The 23150-nt window shown below is 27.2% G+C and overlaps 1 protein-coding gene across 5 annotated transcripts in view; it reads right to left on the reverse strand.

Moving 5' to 3' along the window:
* The window catches only part of Ca-beta (Calcium channel protein beta subunit), a 150504-nt gene that overhangs the window by 39427 nt on the left and 87927 nt on the right, over positions 1 to 23150 (reverse strand). Inside the window, exon 1 of one of the 5 annotated variants that reach the window (XM_043044162.2) lies at positions 12187 to 13990. The exons of the other annotated variants lie outside the window; for them this stretch is intronic. Within the exon in view, the coding sequence (XP_042900096.1) occupies positions 12187 to 12267 (81 nt within the window). The 5' untranslated portion in view covers positions 12268 to 13990. Of the gene's footprint in view, positions 1 to 12186; positions 13991 to 23150 lie in introns of those variants that run through there. 5 annotated transcript variants of the gene reach the window in all.

Below are 23150 nucleotides of genomic sequence, written 5' to 3' on the forward strand. Positions count from 1 at the left end.
AAATAATTATCAAAACTTCCAATATTTCTCTTACGGTATGAATATTATCGCTCTGAAATTTGTTTACCAGACCAGTTTTAATGCAACCATATATCATTGATTTAATGATTTTCATTAAGTTGGCACACCCATTAAACATCGGTAAACATAAAAAGATAATTTTAGCTTAATAATCGTGCATAGATACGAGCAGTCATTATTAGCAGTTTTTTTTTATTATTTAAAGCATCTAAAATTATAATAAATAATTATATAAGGTAAATGATGCCGTCCTGCCGTTATTCTCAAATCAGGTCGTCAGGTTAGTAACAATGCTACATCCTGATTTAAACTGTTTACATTTAACATCCTTAGTTAAAAATAAATCCTGGAGTTTGATCTTTAAATCTATCAGGCTTTAAAATATTTTCATTATTAGTTAACATAAGCCAGGACTAGTTTCCTTCAGTAAGGTCAACATAAAAACAAATTTGTTTTGTTGCTAAGCTCAGACATTCCTTTGTCTTTTGGGTTGGGATCAAATCTATTGAGATGGGATATTAAAACAAGGATTGGGAACTCAAAGACTATGTTTTCTAGTAAATTTTCCGTATTTCTTGTGTTTTGAATTCTCATGTAATTTAAAACAGATGACATTGAAAACGTGCTTTAATTCCGTTCATAATTTAAGTATAGTTATATAAGATAGCTTATTTAAATTAAAACTTTGGCACAAACATGTTCAAATTTATGTCCCTAATTTTTTATGTCCGTTCTGCAAAGGTCATGTAATAGCATTCTCGCAGAATAAGCTCAGAAATAGCTTTCACTTGCATCAGAAAAAAAATTTGAAAGAAAAGATGCTATGGCTAATTTATGCATTAAGAAATGCATTTCCTTTTCTACTTCAAATAAATTTAAGAAAAAAAATTAACCTAAACATTAAAACTAAGATTAGATGTACGACTATTTCGTTAAGATCCTACATCCAATCAATTCAACATTTTATTCAATATTAATTATTTTAAGGCTTTAATGAAATTAAAAATTTATAAAATCAAAATATAGATAAAATAAGTTTAAACTCATTAATTACTATTTATTAGTTTTAAATAAATTTTATTTCTTTAACAATTTTGAGAACATTTTAAGCAAGCAACATTTAAAAATAAACATTCAAACATTTATTTATACTAATATAACAGTTATTAAGCCAATGCAATGAAAAAAAGCACATATTTGCAGTATAATTTTATAAATTCAATTTGATTGATAAATATTAAGCACACAAAAGAGCACATTTGCAAGTAAATTCCGATCAAGGCACAGCAAGAGTCACATTTTATCATTCTCAAGTATACACCATTTAAGTAACAAGCATACGTCACATGCAAAAACTCTCAATTTCGGATAAATTGGGACAACCAGTTTTATAGTTTGTCTACGGAAAGAACTCCCCCTACCACAAAGTCTGAGGCCGTCTGCTGCTATGGAAACAAGAATAGCACATTTCAGGGAGGGTAGCTTCTCTTCACTCTAGGGATAACACAATAGACCGAAGATAGCATAATATTGTTAATAAGACCCTCTCTCTCGCCGACCCCTGTCCGACCCAAAGCCTGTCCTAAACAATGACCCCACACTCCAACTTGAAATAATTATATTTCGTTACCATAGTCACCGCCACGGGGCCAGACTAATGGCTTGGGAAGTTCTTCTTTGGACAAACTATAGGCTGGTTTGTGTCTTTACTGTCTTATTGAAAAAATATCTTCATGTGATAAAACCGTTAGGGTAAATTCTTATCTTCATAATTGAATATTGAATTAAATATTTTGCCTGTTGTGTGTTACCTAAACTATCTTTATCTTGAAATTTTTTTGGTGATAGTGGTATTTGAGCAGTAACAGAGCAGGAAGGGAAAAAAAATATTTTTCGTGTGAAATTTTCACTCACTTTTATTTGAAAAGAATACACATATGTCAAGATGTATGTTTTAAAAATTTTTTAAGTTTCGAGGTTTAATCAATTTATTGTTTTCATCTCTTTCACAAATTAAAAAGTTGTTGAACACGACAGCAAGTGAATTTTCCTAAAAAATGTGTCCACTTTTGAAGCATAATATTGTTAATAAGAAGCGTTTAAAATTGTGGAATAAATTTTTTCAGAGGCTTCATTTTTAAATATAAAAATCAATTTTTCTTTATTTAGGAAAGAAATTGAGGTCATTATTTAAATATGTATTTTTCAAATGAAAAAAAGAATGAAAAGAGCATGGAAGCTGATACATTTTTGTTCATGCTAAGCCGTAATTGATTAACTTATTTAGAAAGCACAATAAAAAGTAAGTAGCATTCTCTTTTCTTTTTTTTTTGTAGCAGATTTCAACCTGCAATTTGAATTTTTTTCAGTTATGTCAGTATCACGTGGTATTTGAATGAAGAGTTTAGGAGAATTGCAAGATGCGGATATATAGCCCAAAACTGAGAGGGAACAGCCAATTCAAAGAAGCGAAATTGAATGGCAAACTGAAAGGGAACCGATGAAACATCACTGGTAGAAATATTATTGGGAATGGCATAGCAGAGTAAGCCTTGACTGAATTCCTTTCGAAATAAGTTGTTTCCTAATATTATATAATATTATATGTTCTCTTCATTTTTAGATTTAATAAAATAATAATTTTGGATTTTCTTACTTGTATTTGAGTGACAGTAAAAAATTCTCCGTTTTATCTTTATAGTTTAAAAATATCAATTCTATATTTTCAAGCTTGAAATTCTGAATGTTATAGATTGATGAAAAGAATTATTAATTGAACTCGCTACTGGGATTGAAAAAGTCGTTCCAAATTATACAGACTTTAATGCAAAACCTATACAAGCTCTACAAAAATTAGATATAATAAAATAATAAAAATAAATATAAAAATAAAAAGAAATATAAAATTCAAAAGATTTTTTGGAGAGATTTGTTTATAACATACGCCAAATGAAATTCTTTTTTGATTTATAAATAGGTTAAACAAATTCTAATTTTCGTACAGCATTTAACTTATTTGAAGCCGATGCAACTATGCATATTTTTGTATTTGGGAATCTTACTCATTAAAATGTGCAGTAAACCAACATAGATCAAATCGGATACATTTTTCGAGTAATGAAATATTCTCCAAACCTTAACACATAGAAATTCATTTTTTAATTAATCTTAAAAATTAATTAATTTTTATTGAACAATATTTACATGTTTAAATACATCATATTTTATGCAGGGTGACTACTGCGTGGAAAAATTGAAAAAAAGATTTAAATTCACTTTAATTTGAGTGTCGTGGGGTTATATAATAAAATGGATGAGACTTAATTCAATTGAATTTACTGAATATAAATTTGACATGAAAAATTAAAATATTAATGAAAGGAGAAAGTTACAAAGGCTTAAAATGTACGACGTGTCACCCCTTTTCTGTATGGCTATTCTTCTCACACGCTAAATAACCACCCCTTACCTCCCTAACAAATATAAATTAAATAAAATGAGCCCATCTTTTTTTAAAACACCCTGTACATTTTAGTTGATAGGAAACATAGAAAACATTATCTTTTTTCTGTAAATCTTTCTCTACCAATTTTTAAATTTTATCTGTTAAGCCTATTTTCATGTATCTAATTACAATATAACATATTTTATGCACGCATAAAAAAAAAAAATAAACAAAAAACACCCTACACACTAATATACGGAAAACTCATGCCTTTAAATTACAAACACCAACTATTATTGTAATTTGATAACAATAATATGTTTAAATTGAATAATAGTTGGCAAAGTATTGATTTACTTTATACATGCCTTACGTGGAAAGTTAAAACATCGGCAAAAAGAAAATCGAATTTTTTCAAAAAATATAATTATAAAATAACGAAAGAACATTTGTAAGAATAATTACAATTATATGTGAGCAAAGTATTTAGAACTATCTTCCATTTGATCGTATATATTAGTATAGATAGATAAGTATAGATTTCCTATTATTGATCGAGTCGACTTCAGATTGCATCTCAAACAAAAAGTAGATTTTAAAAATAACTCTTTTCCATCTATTTCTTTTGGATTTCTGTTACAAATCAGACGATTAAACATGAGGTCAATACGAGTACTTCATTACGTATCTTTTTTTAAAAAAAATCGTTCAAAATAATCAACAATTTCGTGTTGTCGAACATTAATTATTCTTGACTAGACAATATTCTATTTTTAAATATGCACACATTAGAATGTTCGAAATTTGACAACATGTTATTGAACAATACAAGAAAAAAAATTCAAATAAATCAAACAGAAATTTTTTTTTTCTTTTGCTTTTTCGTCGGCAAGTTTTCTCCTTTTTGGATAAAATATTATTTAACTTTGCTATTCATATTCAAAAAAAATATTAATATTTATCTGTAATATATAAATACTGGGACAAATTTTCAGACACTGACAAAAAAAGCATGGTCAAAACTACCTGAATACGTCCAAATTTACCACGTTTCAGTATCCATGGTGACATAAAAAAGCTCGGTAATTCTTACCGAAACGCTTTGGTAATGATTTTGGTAAAATTAACAGTTAACTATGGTGTTAAAATATGTGATAAAATTTGATAAAATGAGCCTATTTGAAAGTGGTAAAATTTGTTAATTTTATCTTGATATTTTAGAGCATGGCATAAAAACCATTTATTTGGCTAAAATTATTTTTCAGTTCTGTATTTCTGCATATCTCTATGTAAACCTGTGGTAAAAAGAACTATAATTTTGAAAACCAGAATTTTCGGCAAACTGTTACCATATAAACGGAGAAATGGCCAAATGAAGTTAAAACACCAGATATATTGACTTTATTAACCAGGATTGTGAATTTTTTTTACCAGAAATTTCATTACCATACAAAACGGTAATTTTCCGGAATTTTTCCTCCCACTAGATTAAGGTGGTAAAATATTAAAACCATTTCCTTTTTTATTTCAGCTCTAGAATTAACAATAATAAACGAAAATAGTAAAACCGATGGAAAAAAAATCTGAGCAAAGTACTTTTTAAAACTATCAGTTAAATATTTTTAAAAAATGAAATTCTTAACGGCGTTTTTAAAATTTAAGACATTTTTTAAAAATTAAGAGTTTATGTAAATATGCTTTTTATCAGCATTTTTATTAAGCTTAAAATTTGTATTGAATAGTAAATCTGAGGCGTATTTTTTGTTAATATTTTTGTTACATTTTAATGCGCCAAATATATTAAAAAATAACATTTTGTTACTCAACAATTATGATGCATATATGAGAACTCTCACACAAAAAATTACTAGTTCAGAACCAGTTTTGAATAGAATAAAATTTACAAAAAATAATAAAAAAGGAAAAGTTAATTTATTGTTCGCAATAACTAAAATATTATAAATATTACTAAGACCATTTAAATGTTTTCTTTTTGCAAAACTTTTTATTTTTCATTAAAATTAGTATATCAAAACACATTTCAAACCTGTAAGTTAGTTATTTAAAACTCTTTATTAAATTAAATTTACGATATTAACATAAATATGAGAATTCAGAAAAGTGTTTTGAAGAATTGAGAAATTATAACAAAAATAAATAAATGAATTTTATTTATCATATTTTTAGAGCATTCACTAAAAGCTCTAATATTGTAAAAAAAGAAAAAAGATTTAGAATTTTGAGTGCAATATGTGCAATAATATTAAGTGTTGATAATAGTTAGAAAATATACGAATTGCCTAAAATATAATTAGTATCACGCTCTTTTATAAAAAAAAAATAAACGATATAGAAATACTGTGTCACCTCAATTGATTATTAAATATAGACATATTTCGCACTATTTAATGAATATAATAAATAGGCATACGACCCCTAAACTATTCACCATAAAAATTTGACAATGTAAACTTGTTAGCTGAGTTTCTTTTTCATAAAGTACCCAAAACGTTTGAAACAATTAATTGTACGAAGATCAAGAATCAGAACTGGGAATTAGGCTATTTGCCTGAACTATGTATATAATTTGTGAATGGTCCCTAAATTTGAACTATCATTTTTTACGGTTTTTACTAAATTAATTGGCTTTTTTATTAATTAAAATAAAAAGATGTTGAATCAAATATTCAAATCTTTCGATTCTTCAATTTAATTTAAGATCTTTGCAAAAATCAGAAATATGAGAACAAAAAGCTGAAAATCAGGACAGATATGAAAAAAATATTTTTTTATCAGAAATATAAGGACAACCAGGAACTTTGCACAATCATGAGATTCGCAAATAATCGTCACCCCCCCCCCCCCGAAAAAAAAAATCATATTTTCTTATTTTAAGAATCATATTCATTTTAAAAAGTATAAGTATATTCGTTTTAAAAACTATACTATTTTATGTCAAAACATTCTCTTGAATAAATGGATTAGTTTAATATTATTATTAAAAATAGAAAATTATTAGCTGTGTATTAAAACTTCGTTCAAACAAAATTAGATAGTATTAAAAGCAGGGCTATGGAATCAAAGATGGATCGAAGCCGGTAAGATTACTGTTACTTAAGAGTTAAAGGATAGGTTAAAGGTTAAAGGATGTTACATAGGTTAAAGGACGTTTCTAGATAAATATTTATAATTTAGATAACAAAAATAGTACTCAAATGAATATTGGCAATTATTAAATTATCATTTTAATAAAATTTATATAGTTTTTATTTAAATGTTTAGAGTTGGTTAATTTCAAAATAGTGTAATAAATTTACAACTCCAGATTCATTAGACAATGTTCATAGGTCAAAATTTGCGAAGTAATTTCGGGTGTTTAAAAATGAGCAAAACATTAAGATCTGTATAAAAAATCCCTCACAGACTAAATGGCTATCGTTCAAACTAATATCTAAGCAATAACAAATCAATATCAATATGAAACATAAAAATCAATACCAAACTTTAACAGTATGATGCATTCAAGGTAACAAAATAAAAGGGAGTTATAAACTAAATTTGATGAGGAAAAGGAAGTGGCTTTAGATGGACCCGGGTTTATTAAAAATAAATAAATCAATAAATAAATAAAATAAAAAATTGAGAGAGGCCTTAAAGTTCAAATAAAGTTGACATTAGCGTATAGAATTAAGGGAAACTATAATTCAGTATTAAAGAAATAATGACATATCCAACAAAGACATTTTATTCAAAAATAAAAAAAAATTTCATTAGTAAAAATCAGCTTTTTCCCCCCATTTCTTTTTTTACGTAAACGTTAATATTTCGATAGACTATCATTCAGGAAATATGTTTTTTAATGTTGTAGTAGTTATATAACAGAGTCACAAAAATAATGAAAACATTGTATAATGTTTATTGTATTAATTATAAATAATTAAGAATTTTCGAGAGTAGACGAAACCAAAAAATGAATAATCAATAATAATTAGCAATTGATAATAATTGTATGCGTTGATTCTTTATTTGTGGATTGGATTAGTATTTTTTGTAAAAAAAGATATATTTTCCTTCCTGGGCAGATAATAGATATGAATTTTTTAAGAATAAATGTTATAACATGACATTGCCGCAAAGTTCAATGTAATTTCTAACATTCTTCAGCGAAAGAGAAACAATTTTTAAATTGCATACGCTTTATGTTAATATGTGAATGTTTTCGACATAAAAGAACAAAATAAAAGTCAACAAAAAATGTAATTCTATCTAAAAACATCTTTTTGAAATTTCGTCGAACAAAAAAAAAAAAAGAAAGAAAACACGCGTTCAATGGATAAAATAGTACACAAAGAAATGACTTTCACTTTTCGTCTTCCACAGAGCATCAACATAAAAAGAAAATGATCGGTTTGACGTCATGAGAGAAATTTACGTCAGAGTGACGTCAGAAGACAAGATGGTTGTCCTGGGAAAGCATGCGCACCGCGATCCCAGTCTTAAATCTTTTTATGACGTCATTACACTTATCCTTTCAATGATACACATGTACCTTTACAAACAAACTAAAGTACAATACTTTCACTTTCGTCAAAAAAAATTTGCTTTCTCTTAGCCGAATCGCCCTTACTAAATAATATTCTAATAGAGAATAAGCTTGATATTGAAGCAACAGCAGTCGTAGTGTAAGCTGTCATCTTTTTCGGATTCAGGAAGAGAATTTTCGCTATTTATAATTCATCGTGTAGGCAAGTTAGGTCACTTGATGAAAACTACTTGGAAGAAAAATCAAACATTCGGTTGAGGTTTCTTTAGTTTTTTTATTGTTATTGATATTGTTCGCTTAAGAATTTTTAAAATAAAATTAGAAAAGATGCATAAATTTTGGGAAAAATTAATTTTATCTTATTTAAAATATATTTGAAAAACATTAATGCAGAAAATAACTTATAAGATAATAACCTGGAAAAAGCATTTATTGAAAATATTTATTACATCAAATAGTTTTTCTATACTATAAAAATTACGCTGTTAATAAAACGTATAGGAAAGTTATGATATATGACTTACAAGATGTTTCGTTATAAACGATATTAAGATGTAGTTTTAGAATTTTTGCTAAAAATAACAAAAATTCTAATTAAAAATTCTAATTTTGTTAAAAATGACAAAAATTCCGTGCACAATAAGGGTTGAAAAGCGGATAGAGCAGAAAATCTGATTCATTTTGATCTATTTGAATAGAAAATCAAATTATACTCCATGTGACGCAGTGTTCGTCAATTTACATATCGATTCGATACAATTCGATTTTCGTTATTTTTGAACAAAGATGGAAATAACTGAAACTTTAGAAGAGAATGGAAGAATGACACATGATGTAACTCTGTTTTAATTCTAAGAAGTGAACTAACAACAGTTATAACTTCTTGTCAACATAAATATTTTAAACTCTAATTAACAACAATAAAAGTTCTTGAAAATTATTTCGAAAATGAAGATGTGACAGTCCGTACCACATTCGACTGAAATGTGTTCATTTAGAAACCATTAATAGGTTTCTAAATTGTAGAAAAAGTGCTCAATTCTATTTTAGATCCACTCTTGAAATTGTAAAAGATTTTAAGAAAATTTCAACGCAAAATGCAAAGCAAAATTATAGAATTTATTCAGTAAAATAAACTTAAGTACTTACTAAAACTTATTTCTTGAACGGATGAATTGTCTGCACATTAGAACATTTTATTAATTTATTAAAATAGTTTTAATAAATTTATAATAATTAATATAATTTATATAAATTATATAATTATTCTATAGCGCAGGTTTTTCCAGAGCGAATATCAGCGATTGAAGCAAACGATTTCGTTAAAGAAAAACATAGAATGCAAAGCGAAATTATGGAATTTATTCAGTAAAATAAACTTAAGTACTTACTAAAACTTATTTCTTGAACGGATGAATTGTCTGCACATTAGAGCATTTTATTAATTTATTAAAATAGTTTTAATAAATTTATAATAATTAATATAATTTATATAAATTTATATAAATTATATAATTATTCTATAGCGCAGGTTTTTCCAGAGCGAATATCAGCGATTGAAGCAAACGATTTCGTTAAAGAAAAACATAGAATGCAAAGCGAAATTATGGAATTTATTCAGTAAAATAAACTTAAGTACTTACTAAAACTTATTTCTTGGAAGGATGAATTGTCTGCACATTAGAGCATTTTATTAATTTATTAAAATAGTTTTAATAAATTTATAATAATTACTATAATTTATATAAATTTTTATAAATTATCTAATTATTCTATAACGCAGGTTTTTCCAGAGCGAATATCAGCGATTGAACCAAACGATTTCGTTAAAGGAAAACTCCGCTATACTTGCTACTTCCATCTCGACGAATCGTAAGACCATAGGGTTTATAAAGGTACTAAGATAGTTAAACCTAAATGCTTTGCAACTAATGAGGCTCATTTCTGGTATAGTCAAGTACAACAGCTTGAAGAGAATCAATTGCGATCAGCTTTATACCGAAACAGGGTTTATAAATGTTAAACAGAAACGAATCACAAGTAGAACAAGTCTCTCCACTCCCTCCCAAATAAGAGAAAAAAATTTAAATGAAAAATTTGAAGAAAAAAACATGTTTCCCGAAGAACTACTGGATTGCATTCTATTGTTTGATGACATAAGAGTCGGATGCGGCTACACAGCTTCAAGCTGCTGAAAAAAAACTTAATATGTACTCAAACCTGAGTAAAAAAAAAAGAAAAAATTAAGATATTTAAAACTATATCTGACTTATAAAAAAGGGCAATCAGGAAAACTAAAAAAGAAATGTGTAACGGAATGTTTAGAAGTGGAAGAACCTTCAAATTTTTAGATACGATACAATTATCTGATGGTTATGTAATCGATTTGCTTACATTTTTCATAAATAAAAAATGAGCTTTAAAAGTAAATTTTTTATGAAACTTACACCAAAAATTTAATTGTTTTAAAGTTTATTTTAATAAACTTGAATAAAAAATATAACTAGTTTTGTTAAACGCCAAATATTATAAACTTTAAAATGCGACACAAATCGATTTTGTTTTTCTAACAAAAAGTAAGCGTACTGTTAATTCAAAGCACGATATTAAGTTTTACAATGTAATAATGGACCTAATACCGGACAAAATATGTTTTTGAAAATTCTGTAGATGTTTTACTTTTAGAATATTCAAACATTGTATAAACCGGTCATGATCGAAGAGTAATATAAAGGATCAGGAATTTTTTTTTATAACTGCAATTCCAACTTCGTGAATTGTACTTTTTTAACTATTTATTTTCATATTTGAAATTAATTTTTTTAAATTTAAAACAAATGTTATTAATTCTTTAATGTTATTAATTCTATGCAAAATAATTATATATTTATCTCAATAAGAACGTGGTGTAAAACTATTTCCTTTTCTTTACTTTAAGTGATGCAACTAGGAAAGCAATAAAAAAAAATAGAAATTCATGCTGTTAGGAATATTCAGAAAAGTGAAAAATATAATTTAGATCTTAGGCAATAAAATTTTTTTGAAAATAATATTTACAAATTGCAGTTTATTGCCAGATTTTTTTAAAAAGAAAACTAGCAAAAAATAATTAAGACAAATGAAAGTATTCAAAACCAATTAAAAATTGCGCATTTTAAAAAATTAAGATTGGTTTTTCATAAAATTAAAAACTGGATTTTTTTAAAAAATTTATATATATTTTTAAGCTATTTATGGAGAAACGTATTTTTTCTGTACATTTAATAAATACTACAATGATCAATAAAAATTAAAAGAATAATATTTTCGTTGACAAAAAAATAACTAATGCAATGATATTTGATAATTGCGTAGGAGTAATAATATTTAATAGTTGTAAAAATATTTTAATAAATAAAATCTTACAGTTTATTGAAATAAGTATTTCATTGGCATTTTGTTTCTCCAAAATTTATTTTTAAAAACTTTAACTTAAGACTAAATCTATTAAAACTACCGATTTCAAAATATGGCCATATTAAAACTACCGATTTCAAAATATGACCAATCTTCTTTAATAAATAATTTTTCTCATTGCTCTAAAAATTTGATGAAGATAATATTTTTATTTGTATAAAAATATCTTTTTTTTTTAAAAAAAAAAGAAACTCATTCAAATAAATTAGGTTCTTCATCTGCAAATACTTGAATTTACCAAAATTCTGCTTACAAACTGATTTACATTATAAATATTCCTTGTAAAGTATTGTAAATACTCTGAAATCAAAATATTTTGTTTACGGTACGATTTGTACTATACGCTAATGCTCAATAACAATAATTAGGATAATAACAATAATTAGGATAATAACAATAATTACGAAATTGATTCCCATTTAGATTCAAATAATTGGATTTTACTAAAAACTTTAAAAACTAATATTTATTTTGTAACAACCAAAACAAATGCCATAAATCGTCATGATAAAACATGATGCTGTGAAAACAACAACAGAACAATATAGCAAAATTAGAATAAAATGCTTAAATCTACCATGATAAATAGTAAACAAAGCAAACTACTAAAATTTTTAAATTGAAAATGACGATTTATCAGAAGAAAAAAATTGGCAAAGTGGTATAAGTTAAATAGCTAACATATAAAAATCATTATCACACAAAAGAATAAGTTATTTACCTGTTTTTTTACGCCGGAATTTAGTTTCTTGATCGTTTTAGCTAGAAGAATTTTACTCATAGTTCTAGGTGCTATGGGCATTCTGGGAAATGTATTTGCTAATCACACTTTTTTTTGCTCCACAAATGGAATTTCAAATATTGATGTTGACTAAAGTTCTAATTTGCAAGTTCAATATCTGTCAAACTATTCGTGTTCAATCCAGATGTTCTAAAAATAGCTATTAAAATGCAGAAGTAATAACGCGCTAATTATAAATTCTCTTTCAAAATATTCTTCCAGTTCAATTATTTATTGTTCACAAATGTCTACTAAAACACAGATTGAGTAGTATATCTGTTAAAGTGCTATCTCATTTAAGTTATCAATAGGCAGCTATTTTAAAATAGTTCCAAGAACTAAAAAATCATCCAGAAAAAAACTATTGCTTATTACACTGAACGGTAAAACAACACACTGATGCAATTCTAAGTGTTATCGTGTGCTGTGTCACTTTTAAAAATTTAATAAATTTAGCTAAGAGGTTTTAATTGAAGTAAAATCTCTAATTTTACACAATTTTGTCGTTTCTTGTAAAATAAACTAATTCTCTTAGTTTTGTTACAAGGTTTTCTGAGACAATTATGAACTTCGAAAAGGACGGTTTTGTCGTTTTGAGCATCTGTTGTTCAACTGGAGATCTCCTTTTTAGAAAAAGCTTTTCGACGTCCAAATTACAATAAATCAATCGATTAAATAAGTGCACTATGTTCGTTATCTACTTGGAATGAATATAGATTTTGCAAAAGATAAAAATACTTTTCTTTTCGAACTAGTTATTTTCAATAGTCCTTAAAAATAAAAGTTATCGGGAATCTTCTATCTTAAACTTCCTGCAAAATTCTACAAAATATCTTCCTTTTATGATTAGCACTTTGGGCTCTTTCAAAATTAATTCTGAATCAGAATTAAAAATAACAATTGGACTAGAAATAACTTCAAATGAAGAACTTTTCCTTTTTAGTTAGCACTTAGGGTAAGTGAATTTTTCAATTCAAAAAATACTTCATCAGACCTATTTTTCTAGAACTTTTGTTGTGCGTATGTTAAGCTTCTACAAGTAGAAACATAAAAATTAAGTATCTATCATAAAATATTTGTCAACATGTGCACTGTAAGCACAATGATTCGTTATAAAATACAATTATTCACTTTGTATAAAGCTAATCAGTTAAGCCACTGGTGATAATAGTTTCTAGCATAGATGGTAGAACTCGCTAAGAAGCAAATCAAACTAAAATTCGGAAAGACGTAATCAATTCAAGATAAAAACTGATTAAATCAGATTTTTTAAAAAATCAAGCAATTTTTTTTCTTTAGTTTACGATTTTCAAAAACATTAAAGCGACAGATGCTTTGCTCGAAATCTGGAATATGAGGTATAACAACGTTGTGCATTGCTTGATGTAAAACACCATTCGAACATATGATAATGATAAACTTAATTTTGATTTACATTATTACAGTTGGACCCAATTAGTTTGAGCAATCTTTCTCAACAGCCTACCCTTTTTATTAATATTTCTTTTTCCTTCAGGAATAAAATTACTCTCCGCTATTCTTCCAAATAAATCGTTTTCTTTTTAAAAAAAATTCTACAGCCATGTAAATTTTAGGTTCGAATACAAACCGACTATGCAAAGTTTTCCAACACGCTACAACATAATCTTCAAAAACGCTTAAAACTCCGCTTAAAAACAACACAAACGGGAGACTTTTCGAATTCCGGATCAAGCTGGCAGTAGGTTGTTTCTCTGCCTCCAGTATTTTACTTTTCCTGTTTCCACCTCAACAAAACATGGCCGCGGTCTTGTGACTGTAGCGATGACGTCAATTGGGCGAAGGCGAATCAGAAAAGAGCTCAGTACTTGCTGCAGTTAAAGGAGTGACGGCTTTCGTCTGACGAGCAGCTGAAGGAGAAGATTAAGGGTCAAATCTGACCAAAATGTTTTAATTCTATTCGGTTCTACAGGATAACTGATTTCATTCAAATGTAAAAAGAATAATCAATGGACGTGAGTTTGCCAAAGTTTTGAATTCAATGAAAATTTGTACATATGAAGAGCATAGGAGGAAAGAGAGAAAAAAGAGCAACTTCCTCTTGTAAATTCACGATTAATGATTTACTATTTTTTTTACACTAATGTTTATAGGTTTTAGGATAGATTTCAAAGAGTAACAATAGTAAAAATTATGCTTAATAGTAGAAAAAACAAAATGTGCAAAATAAAATACGGACCATTCTGAATAACTTCTGATCCAATGTTTGGAATTTCATGTTCTAAGACTCAATTTTAATAGGTCGAGGAGGTGACCTCAAATAGGCTCGTTAATTAGAGCAGACGATATTTTATATTACAAATCAGACAGGGAAAAACGTACTTTCTGTGAATAAACATGCCGTTTTTTTTTTGACGAATTCGAATTTCTGACCCCCAAAATATAACAGATAACCGCAATCTGGAAAATATGGTTCCAATAATTAGGACAAAAGAGAGGATACAAAAGTTACGCATTTCGCCATATTTCTTAAGAAACTTCTTCGATATTTCTTAAGAAACTTCTCTCTTAAACTTCTTAAGAGACATAAAAAAATTTTTTGTCAACAATTATAAAATTTGTTTATTTAAAGATATCCTTGGGTATACATTCAAAAAATAGCTTTTTGTAAATATTCATTAGTTTTTATTATTTTATTTCATAATAGTCGAAAAATTTTTGAATAGTAAGGTGTACAGTTTCTTACATCATTTTAAGGAATGTAATTTTAAATAGCAAAATGCGAAATTTGAGCAAGATTGGTCAACAACTTCTTGAGAAATCAAATTTTGAAAAAGTCGTATTTTTAAAATTGTAATTTCGTGTAAAATGATTTTTTTAATGGTGATAAAATTTCACTTTTGTAAGTAAAGAGTAAGTGGTGAGAAGGTATTGCACATAGCTTCTAACATGGGCTTAAAAAAATTCATTTCAAAACAACAATAACTTAATTTGCGATTTTTAACAATAATTTATTCTTCACGTCACGTAAATTACTATTACGTGGATCAAAATTATTCACAGACAGATAAAAAAAACACACTAAAATAAAATGCTTAAATTTAGTCAAAATTTTTAATTCATTTGACGACGTCATCACATTTTATCAGCAATGTAATCATATGTAGAGATCAGTTTTTTATTTTATATGAATAGAATTGAGCCTGCTTTGTGACTTATAATGAAGAAAATCATTTTTTTTTTAAACAGCAGGCCCAACTTTGAATTTATGGCTACCAATGTTCAACTCCGTAGCCTTGTAATTTTGAACCTAATCTAGGAGACAAGGGAACTCCTGGATCAAGTGTTGGGTGAAATTTGCCTTTGCGGAAGACTTTTTAATGAAACTAACCCACATTTGCATTACATGAATAGTAAAACCACGAAAACCTTCCATAATTAGGGTGACAGCAAGAGGACACAAGCCTTGATCCGTCTACCACTGAGTATATTTCTCGTCAGCACTGGGGTCGGTGCAAGCCGGATGCGGAATTCGTATCGTCTGGGATTTGAACCCGGTTCGCCTCATTGGAAGGCGAACGCTTTATAGCGTTTAGCCTGACGAACGAGGCATTTTCTTTTCTTCTAGCAAAGATGCACCAAACACTAAAAAAATCCATTATTATTATAAGCCGGGTGCAGTAAGAGGTAGAATCAATACCAATAATATCTCTAACGAGGCAAAAAGAGTAAAAATAAGCCAAAATTCAAAGGTTAAAAACATTTGTAGAGTAACATATCACTTTGTTTAAAAAAAATATTTTGTCGTTAATTTACGTCGCACTGGAGCTGCACAATGGGCTAATGGTCTGGGAAACATCCCTGAGGATGATCCGAAGACATGCCATCACAATTTTAATCCTCTGCAGATGGGGTGTTTAAATTTCGGTAGCTCGACGACCTGCACGTGAAGTCGAGCACTTTACGGTAGAACAGTTCAACGAGGATCAATACCGCACACCCTCCGTCCCCACGCAGATTGATCCAAGTGGTCACCCACCCGCACACTGACTGCAGCCATTGATGCTTGACTTCGGCGATCTGCTGGGAGCCGTGTCTAAACGATCAGTCCCCTGCGGGACTTAAAATAATAATAAATTTTCTTCTAAAGTGAAATATAAATAAAAGTCCTACAGCAAATGCAGTACGTTGGACAAATATGACCAACCTTGTCTTTTTCTCGTAAAAAAAAATATTTTGCCGATTTTTTTTTAAAATTATTATTGCATAGCTATATTGCATAGCTATATGCATGGTACATTCATCACAAAGTGCGACCTTTATCAAATTAAGAAACACTAGTAGATAGCACTAGTTCATGAGAAAAATCACAAATACATCGAAAGGCTTTCGAACGCATTACCTCCACGCTTCTGAGTGTTTGGGGAAATGGCGACCATGGTCGCTCATGTTTAGCTAATTAAAGTTCGATTTCATCATGGCGTTCATTAGATTTCACCAAGCGTAATAGCACATTGCTTCCGTCTTTCAGTTATTGCCAAGTAAAATCAAGATATTTTTCTTTTTTCTTGTGATATCATTTTGACGTAGAAAAGTTGTTCTTCTTTGTTGCAAGTCATTTTTATTAATAAGGATAAAAAAATTGCATTTTTTGTTTACTTCGTTAACATAATATTTTATAAATATTTAGCGCCGAAACAAAATTTTAAATTTAAACAAGAATTCATGATATCGGATATTTCACAATACCGTTTTCTAACTCTCACTTAGGAAGGAATTAGAGGGTCAGATTTTCACTTTAACATTCATTTTTTCTTTATAAAGTATATCCAACTTCAATGAAACAGTTTTATGTAAGATATTAGTGAGCTATGAGATTTTTCAGTTACTTTTACACATGAGCCTATGTCGAACCTATCCAAGAATCGAATGATATTGAGCTTCCGCCTATAACTTTTGGCGTCGAGCATTAGCCCGCTCACATCACTTCTGCGCTTCCTAATGCGAACGTATGGGAATATGGAGGGAATCTAACCCGCTACCTCGAAGCTAAAAAGTTATTGGCGGAAGCTCAATATCACTTGACAGTTATAAAGAGGTCATCAAAAGGTCGCTTTTTTAGATAAATAATTCATGTGGATTAAGGATTTGGGAAGGATGAATAAATGTGTGCAAAAAAATTTTATTAAATAATTCCAAAAATATAAAAAAAATATGCAACATATAAATGCAATATTTGGCTACGAGATTTTTTTTAAAAGGTGAAGACATTAACTATACTATCATTGTTAACAATGAGTGGTTAATTTGTATAAATTCTTTATAATGACAAAACTAGAACATTTTTAAAACCGTGTGCATATGACAGACTATTTTTAAAAAGGGCAAACAACAAATTAAAATCACTCTACTATAGTATATTGAAAATAAATTTTATCGCAAAAAAATAATAAAATATTCTATTAGTTTCTATAGTACAGTAAGTTTTTATAAAGTTTCTGGTATAAATTTACTAATGGAGCAATTAACAACTCAAAATAGTTTGCAATCAACAGATAGAAAATTTTTATAGTACTGTCTCTTGAAAAAAAATATCATTATTCATAAGTAAATATTCCCTCATTCCTAAAATCTAATAAGAATTTGGGATACAATTTAAGATTTCCGTATTTAAGTAATTTTAAAATAAGGTTTCAATAATTTCTGAAAGACAAAATATTGAATATACCTCTTAATATTTTTGCTCAAAAGTAATATAGTAAATTATACTTCAATTCACCATATAAAAATTCTATGATATGAAAATTCTATATATTGATTGGTATCGATCTTTTTAAAATCGATCGTTTACAGATTGTAAAAAACAAACCAGTACTCATGTAACTACAAAACTCCACTCTAGGAGATTTTTTATTGCATTTGGTGAAAATAATAAATCTGCATATGGTCCCTAAGTTCATCATCATAAATTATATAATTTAAAATTTTCAATTTATGATATCAATTAATTTTCATAAAATGACTGAATTCTCAAAAAGTGTAAAACAATGAATCCTGCTGGTACAGCTAATGCCTTAAACATACATACATATATGCATGTATATATATATATATATATATATATATATATATATATATATATATATATATATATATATATATATATATATATATATATATATATATATATATATATATATATATATATATATATATATATATATATATATATATATATATATATATATATATATAATTAGGGTGAGGCCCTTAAGTTGGAACTATCGAACTTTCCGATTTATACCAGCAGGCTTTTCATTAATCAAAATTATTTTCCTTTATTAAGTTTATTAATTAATTTTATTAAGTAAAATAATTTTTAAAAATTAGTTTCATTAATTTTTTACTTAAAATTATTTTCATTAATTTATTAATTAAAAAAAATTGTTGCATAAAAAACCCAAATCTTTCTAATCTTCAAATCAAATATTTTAAAATTTGCATTTTTTTCGTAAAAAAATGTATGTTCTGAACGCATACAATCAGGAATATCAAAATGAAGGAATAGAGGCAGGAATGATCCGGAATCAATTAGAACGAACCAAAGACTAATCAAGAATATCAGGACAAGTGCGAACTCTAACCATTGAAAAAACCATTGAAAAGAAAATAATGAAACATAATACACAAATAACAAAATAAAAGGCTTTTCTTATAAGTATTTCGTGTAAATAAAAGACTCTAAACGTTAAAAATTTTTCAGCTGTAATGATTATTTTCGGAACAATCAGAAATACTATTACTAAAACATGGCCAAGAATTAAGAATTACGTAAATAGAAGTTTAAAGTTTACGTAAATAGAAAATTCAAGTGCGAACAATGCACAAAACATGCGGATTTTTTCAGTTCAAAAGCATATTTCTGAAATTTTCTTCTTTACTAAACATTTTTATTTGTATTACGTTTTGAGCTAAAAAAAAGCACGTGTTCTTAAAGAACAAATGGATTGTATTTTAAAGTTATTCATTGGAAACAATTATTTTCTATAATACTTCCAAGTTGCACACTAAAGTTTAAGTAAAAAAGTTATATATATATATATATATATATATATATATATATATATATATATATATATATATATATATATATATATATATATATATATATATATATATATATATATATATATATATATATATATATATATATATATATATATATATATATATATTTTAAACGGCGTAGAATTTAAAAGTACTGATAGAATTTAAAAATACTGAAATGAATAAATAATATTGAAGATTAACAGACGAATTCCTTTTATTTCAAATTTTGACAATAACGGAAATATTTCATTTCTAATTCAATTAAATAATTATTTAATATATTAGCTCTCAGACTTTTTTAAGTTACACATACTGTTGCAAATGTGTAACTGACTGTGTTGAACGGAAATACTAGAAAACGGATCTCTAAAACAAGTTTTTCCGCAAACATACCCATTCTGCAGAAAAGCCGCATTCAAGGAAATGTTTCATTAAGTTATTCATTTCCTTTTCTTTTATAAATTATTCATTATTATTCCCGGCATAACGATAAATTTATGAGGTTTCTAAAAGTAATTAAACTTAAGCTTCCATTTTTAATTTGAGGATAATTAAGAAATGAAAGAGCTACTTACTTTTTAAAAATCCGTTATCAGAGAATTAGTAACGTCTTACTATTATTATGTAAAGTAATAATAGAATGTTAATTAAATATTTTAATGTTAGATTGGATAACGTAAAATTTGTAAATTTTATGGTTTACCAAAATAAAACTTTTAGTTGCTCATTTTTTTTATAAATGTAAATTGCTTCTGTAATTACATATTAGGGAAAATTACTCCTTCTTTCAGTAATCTTTGAGTCATAGAATTACGCATATATATATATATATATATATATATATATATATATATATATATATATATATATATATATATATATATATATATATATATATATATATATATATATATATATATATATATATATATCAATCTCTCTCTATATATATGTTGAGGTTTGTTCTTAAAGATATATAAATATTTTTAAATTGTTATAAACATACAAATAATACTTCACCCTTTAAGTTTAAAAATTCATATGTAATATAAGATTTATTTGCCCATTTATGTAATTTGTGCATGGAAATAAGTAAGGGTAAAATAGACAAACTTTATTTGTTTTAAATGTGCAGAATTTATTTAAACATTGTTATTGAAACTAAAATCTGATTGCATATTCATGGCAGATTTTTTTTCTTTCCCCAATCGGATTATGTATCTTAGAAGCGGTCAGGATTTTCGATAATGGAGTTATGTGGCGCCATCTCTGGCCATTCTCATAAACTGGTTGCAAATTATTCCTCCGAGTTTAATATAAAATAGTTAAGAGTGTATTACTTTTGATCCGATTTTGCATGGATAAAATAACACCATTTCTAAAAGTCCCAAGCTTGATCTTTCAAATTGGGCCAACAGTTTTGCCATGTAAATCCTTTGCAATCATTTTCTGCTAAAAGAAAGATTGTTTACATAGAGTTAGCATTTTCCATATTTTTGTCCAACCTCTCTATGTTAACCATAATAAATTTATAATTTAGGTCTGAAGTTGAATTTAATAGATATGAATTCGAAGCATGATGTTTTTTTTTTTTTTTTTTTTTTTTTTTTTTAATATAAAGTGGCTGAAAAAAAAATTAACATCCTTTCGATATAAAAAATATGAACTATCACTTTTTTAATGTATGTGTTTTGTTTTTTAAATTTGTATGTGGGTGTGTATGTTTGTGTGTGTGTTCGTGCGTGTGTTCGTGCGTGTGTCCGTGTGTCACTTCCTGTGGTGTCTGGGTAAAGTTAAAACTTATGTTAGAAATTAAAAATTTAAATTTACACCCTTTTTTTTCACATAAAATAAGTTTTAGCTTATAAATATTGATCACAAATAATTATAAAACTGTATCAATAAGTGTTAAAATAATAGCTTTCTAAATTTAGAGTATTCTAAATATTAAATTCAATAATACGACATTATTGTCATAATATATAATGCCATGAATAAAAAAAATTTATACAGTCAGTATTGCATTCAAACAGTAAGTAGAGATTTAAAAATGCAGAAAAGGCCTTTAACTATAATCTGCATTTTTTTCAATTATCACTCTTTGCTATTGATAAATGGTAAAATGCTAATTGGTAAATGGTAAAACATAAGAACACAAATAAAAGTCTCATACCCTCTAACATTTGAGATTTTTGCAAAATATTTTTTTTCAGTTGTAATGAATTAAAGCGGAAAATTTTAATACTAACAGAATTCATACTGGGCTTTAATAAAACCGAAGAACATAATTATCCGTCTATTTCTAATCTTTTCTACAGCTGTTTAGATTGTATGTAGTGGAGGACAAAATTCTTTCAATTCAAATTTATTAAAATATTAATACGTTACCTTTTAAACAACTAGCAAATATATTTTTTGAAGCAACGAAAATTTCGTAGTAGTTGTAGGGTATGAAGCCTGGATACTAAAAGGGAAGAGGAAATTAGTGGTGGATTCGTTTGAAAGATGGCAGCACTGCATACAGACCACGCAAAAACTTAATCCTGCAGTATTTTGTGGGATAAAATCTATGAGAGATTTTAATTCCAAAACAGTGCCCTACATATACTCTGTTATCAATTTTTAAAACATTATTCCTATTTTCGAACGCACAGTTTAAAAACCTGATTGTTTTTTTGTGTATTTATATATATATACCCAATATATACACGCCATAGCTATAAGCATATAATATATATACACGCCATAGCTAAGAAAAAATGTATATGATAAGGAGTTTGGATAAATAAATAAAAAAAAAATTCATGAAATTGTATAACAGGGACCCAGTGACGTGCAGAGAAGAGGCGAAGGGCTTAACTACCCCTGGCATCTTGCCTATAAGGGCATTTACGATACATTTAAGCTAAATCCATTCTATTGTTTTTAATATGAAAGCAATTTTTTTGAATAAACATATTTGTCCCACGCGAAATATTAAATGAAAGAAAAAAGTAATTTTCAAACAAATGTAAGTTATTAAAAGCTTAAATATTCCGTACTCTTAATTAAAAATTGAGAATGCTAAAAATGCTTTGTGGGAAATAGTAAATTCGATATCTAAATTACTTTCTTTCAATTTATATATATATATAAAATAACTTTTAAAATATGGATTAAGGATTTATTATGTTCCAGTTTTTTATTAAGGAGCAACAGTATTGCAGTAACTCCATAGCGTGATAAGTCACTTTTTGTTCCAAGCGATATCGGTAATTGTTCCTTCTTCGCTAATTTTTTGTTCCATGGAAAAGTGTTGAAAATTTCCAATGCAGATCGCTTTCAACGTTTCTGACATGAAAAATGATTCGATGAGATAAATCAGCTCGAATTTAACAGTTAAGGACTAGAATTGAAAAAAGACCTAAGTTCAAAAAAGAAAATTTTTGAAGAAAAAGTAAAACGCTCCCATCTGGTATTTAGGGCGCTCTCCATTTCACTCCTTGGAGTTCGTTGACAACAAAAACACCTTACATATTAACCTAACTTTCTTACATTTAGTTTTTAAATATCTTTTTAAAATTATTGTTTTTTTACATGGTAAACTATTTGTTATTTTTATCCCTATTATTGTTAATTTTATAGGGTTATTATCGTGAACAAAGTACCGGGTGTCTTATCACTGACCGCTGATGGCACTTAGGACGTTCTCCACTGCACTGAGCATGGCATATTCAAGCAACGCGGTTTTTCGACAAATTTTTGAACAATTACCACTGGAGTTTGTGTTCTCTACTTTGTTTTGGACCCTTTTCCAAGGAAAAGAAAATTTTTTA

The sequence above is a fragment of the Parasteatoda tepidariorum genome, chromosome 7 (genome assembly GCF_982258835.1).
Source record: "Parasteatoda tepidariorum strain Cologne lab strain chromosome 7, Ptep-v5.0, whole genome shotgun sequence".
NCBI classification, from domain to species: domain Eukaryota; kingdom Metazoa; phylum Arthropoda; class Arachnida; order Araneae; family Theridiidae; genus Parasteatoda; species Parasteatoda tepidariorum.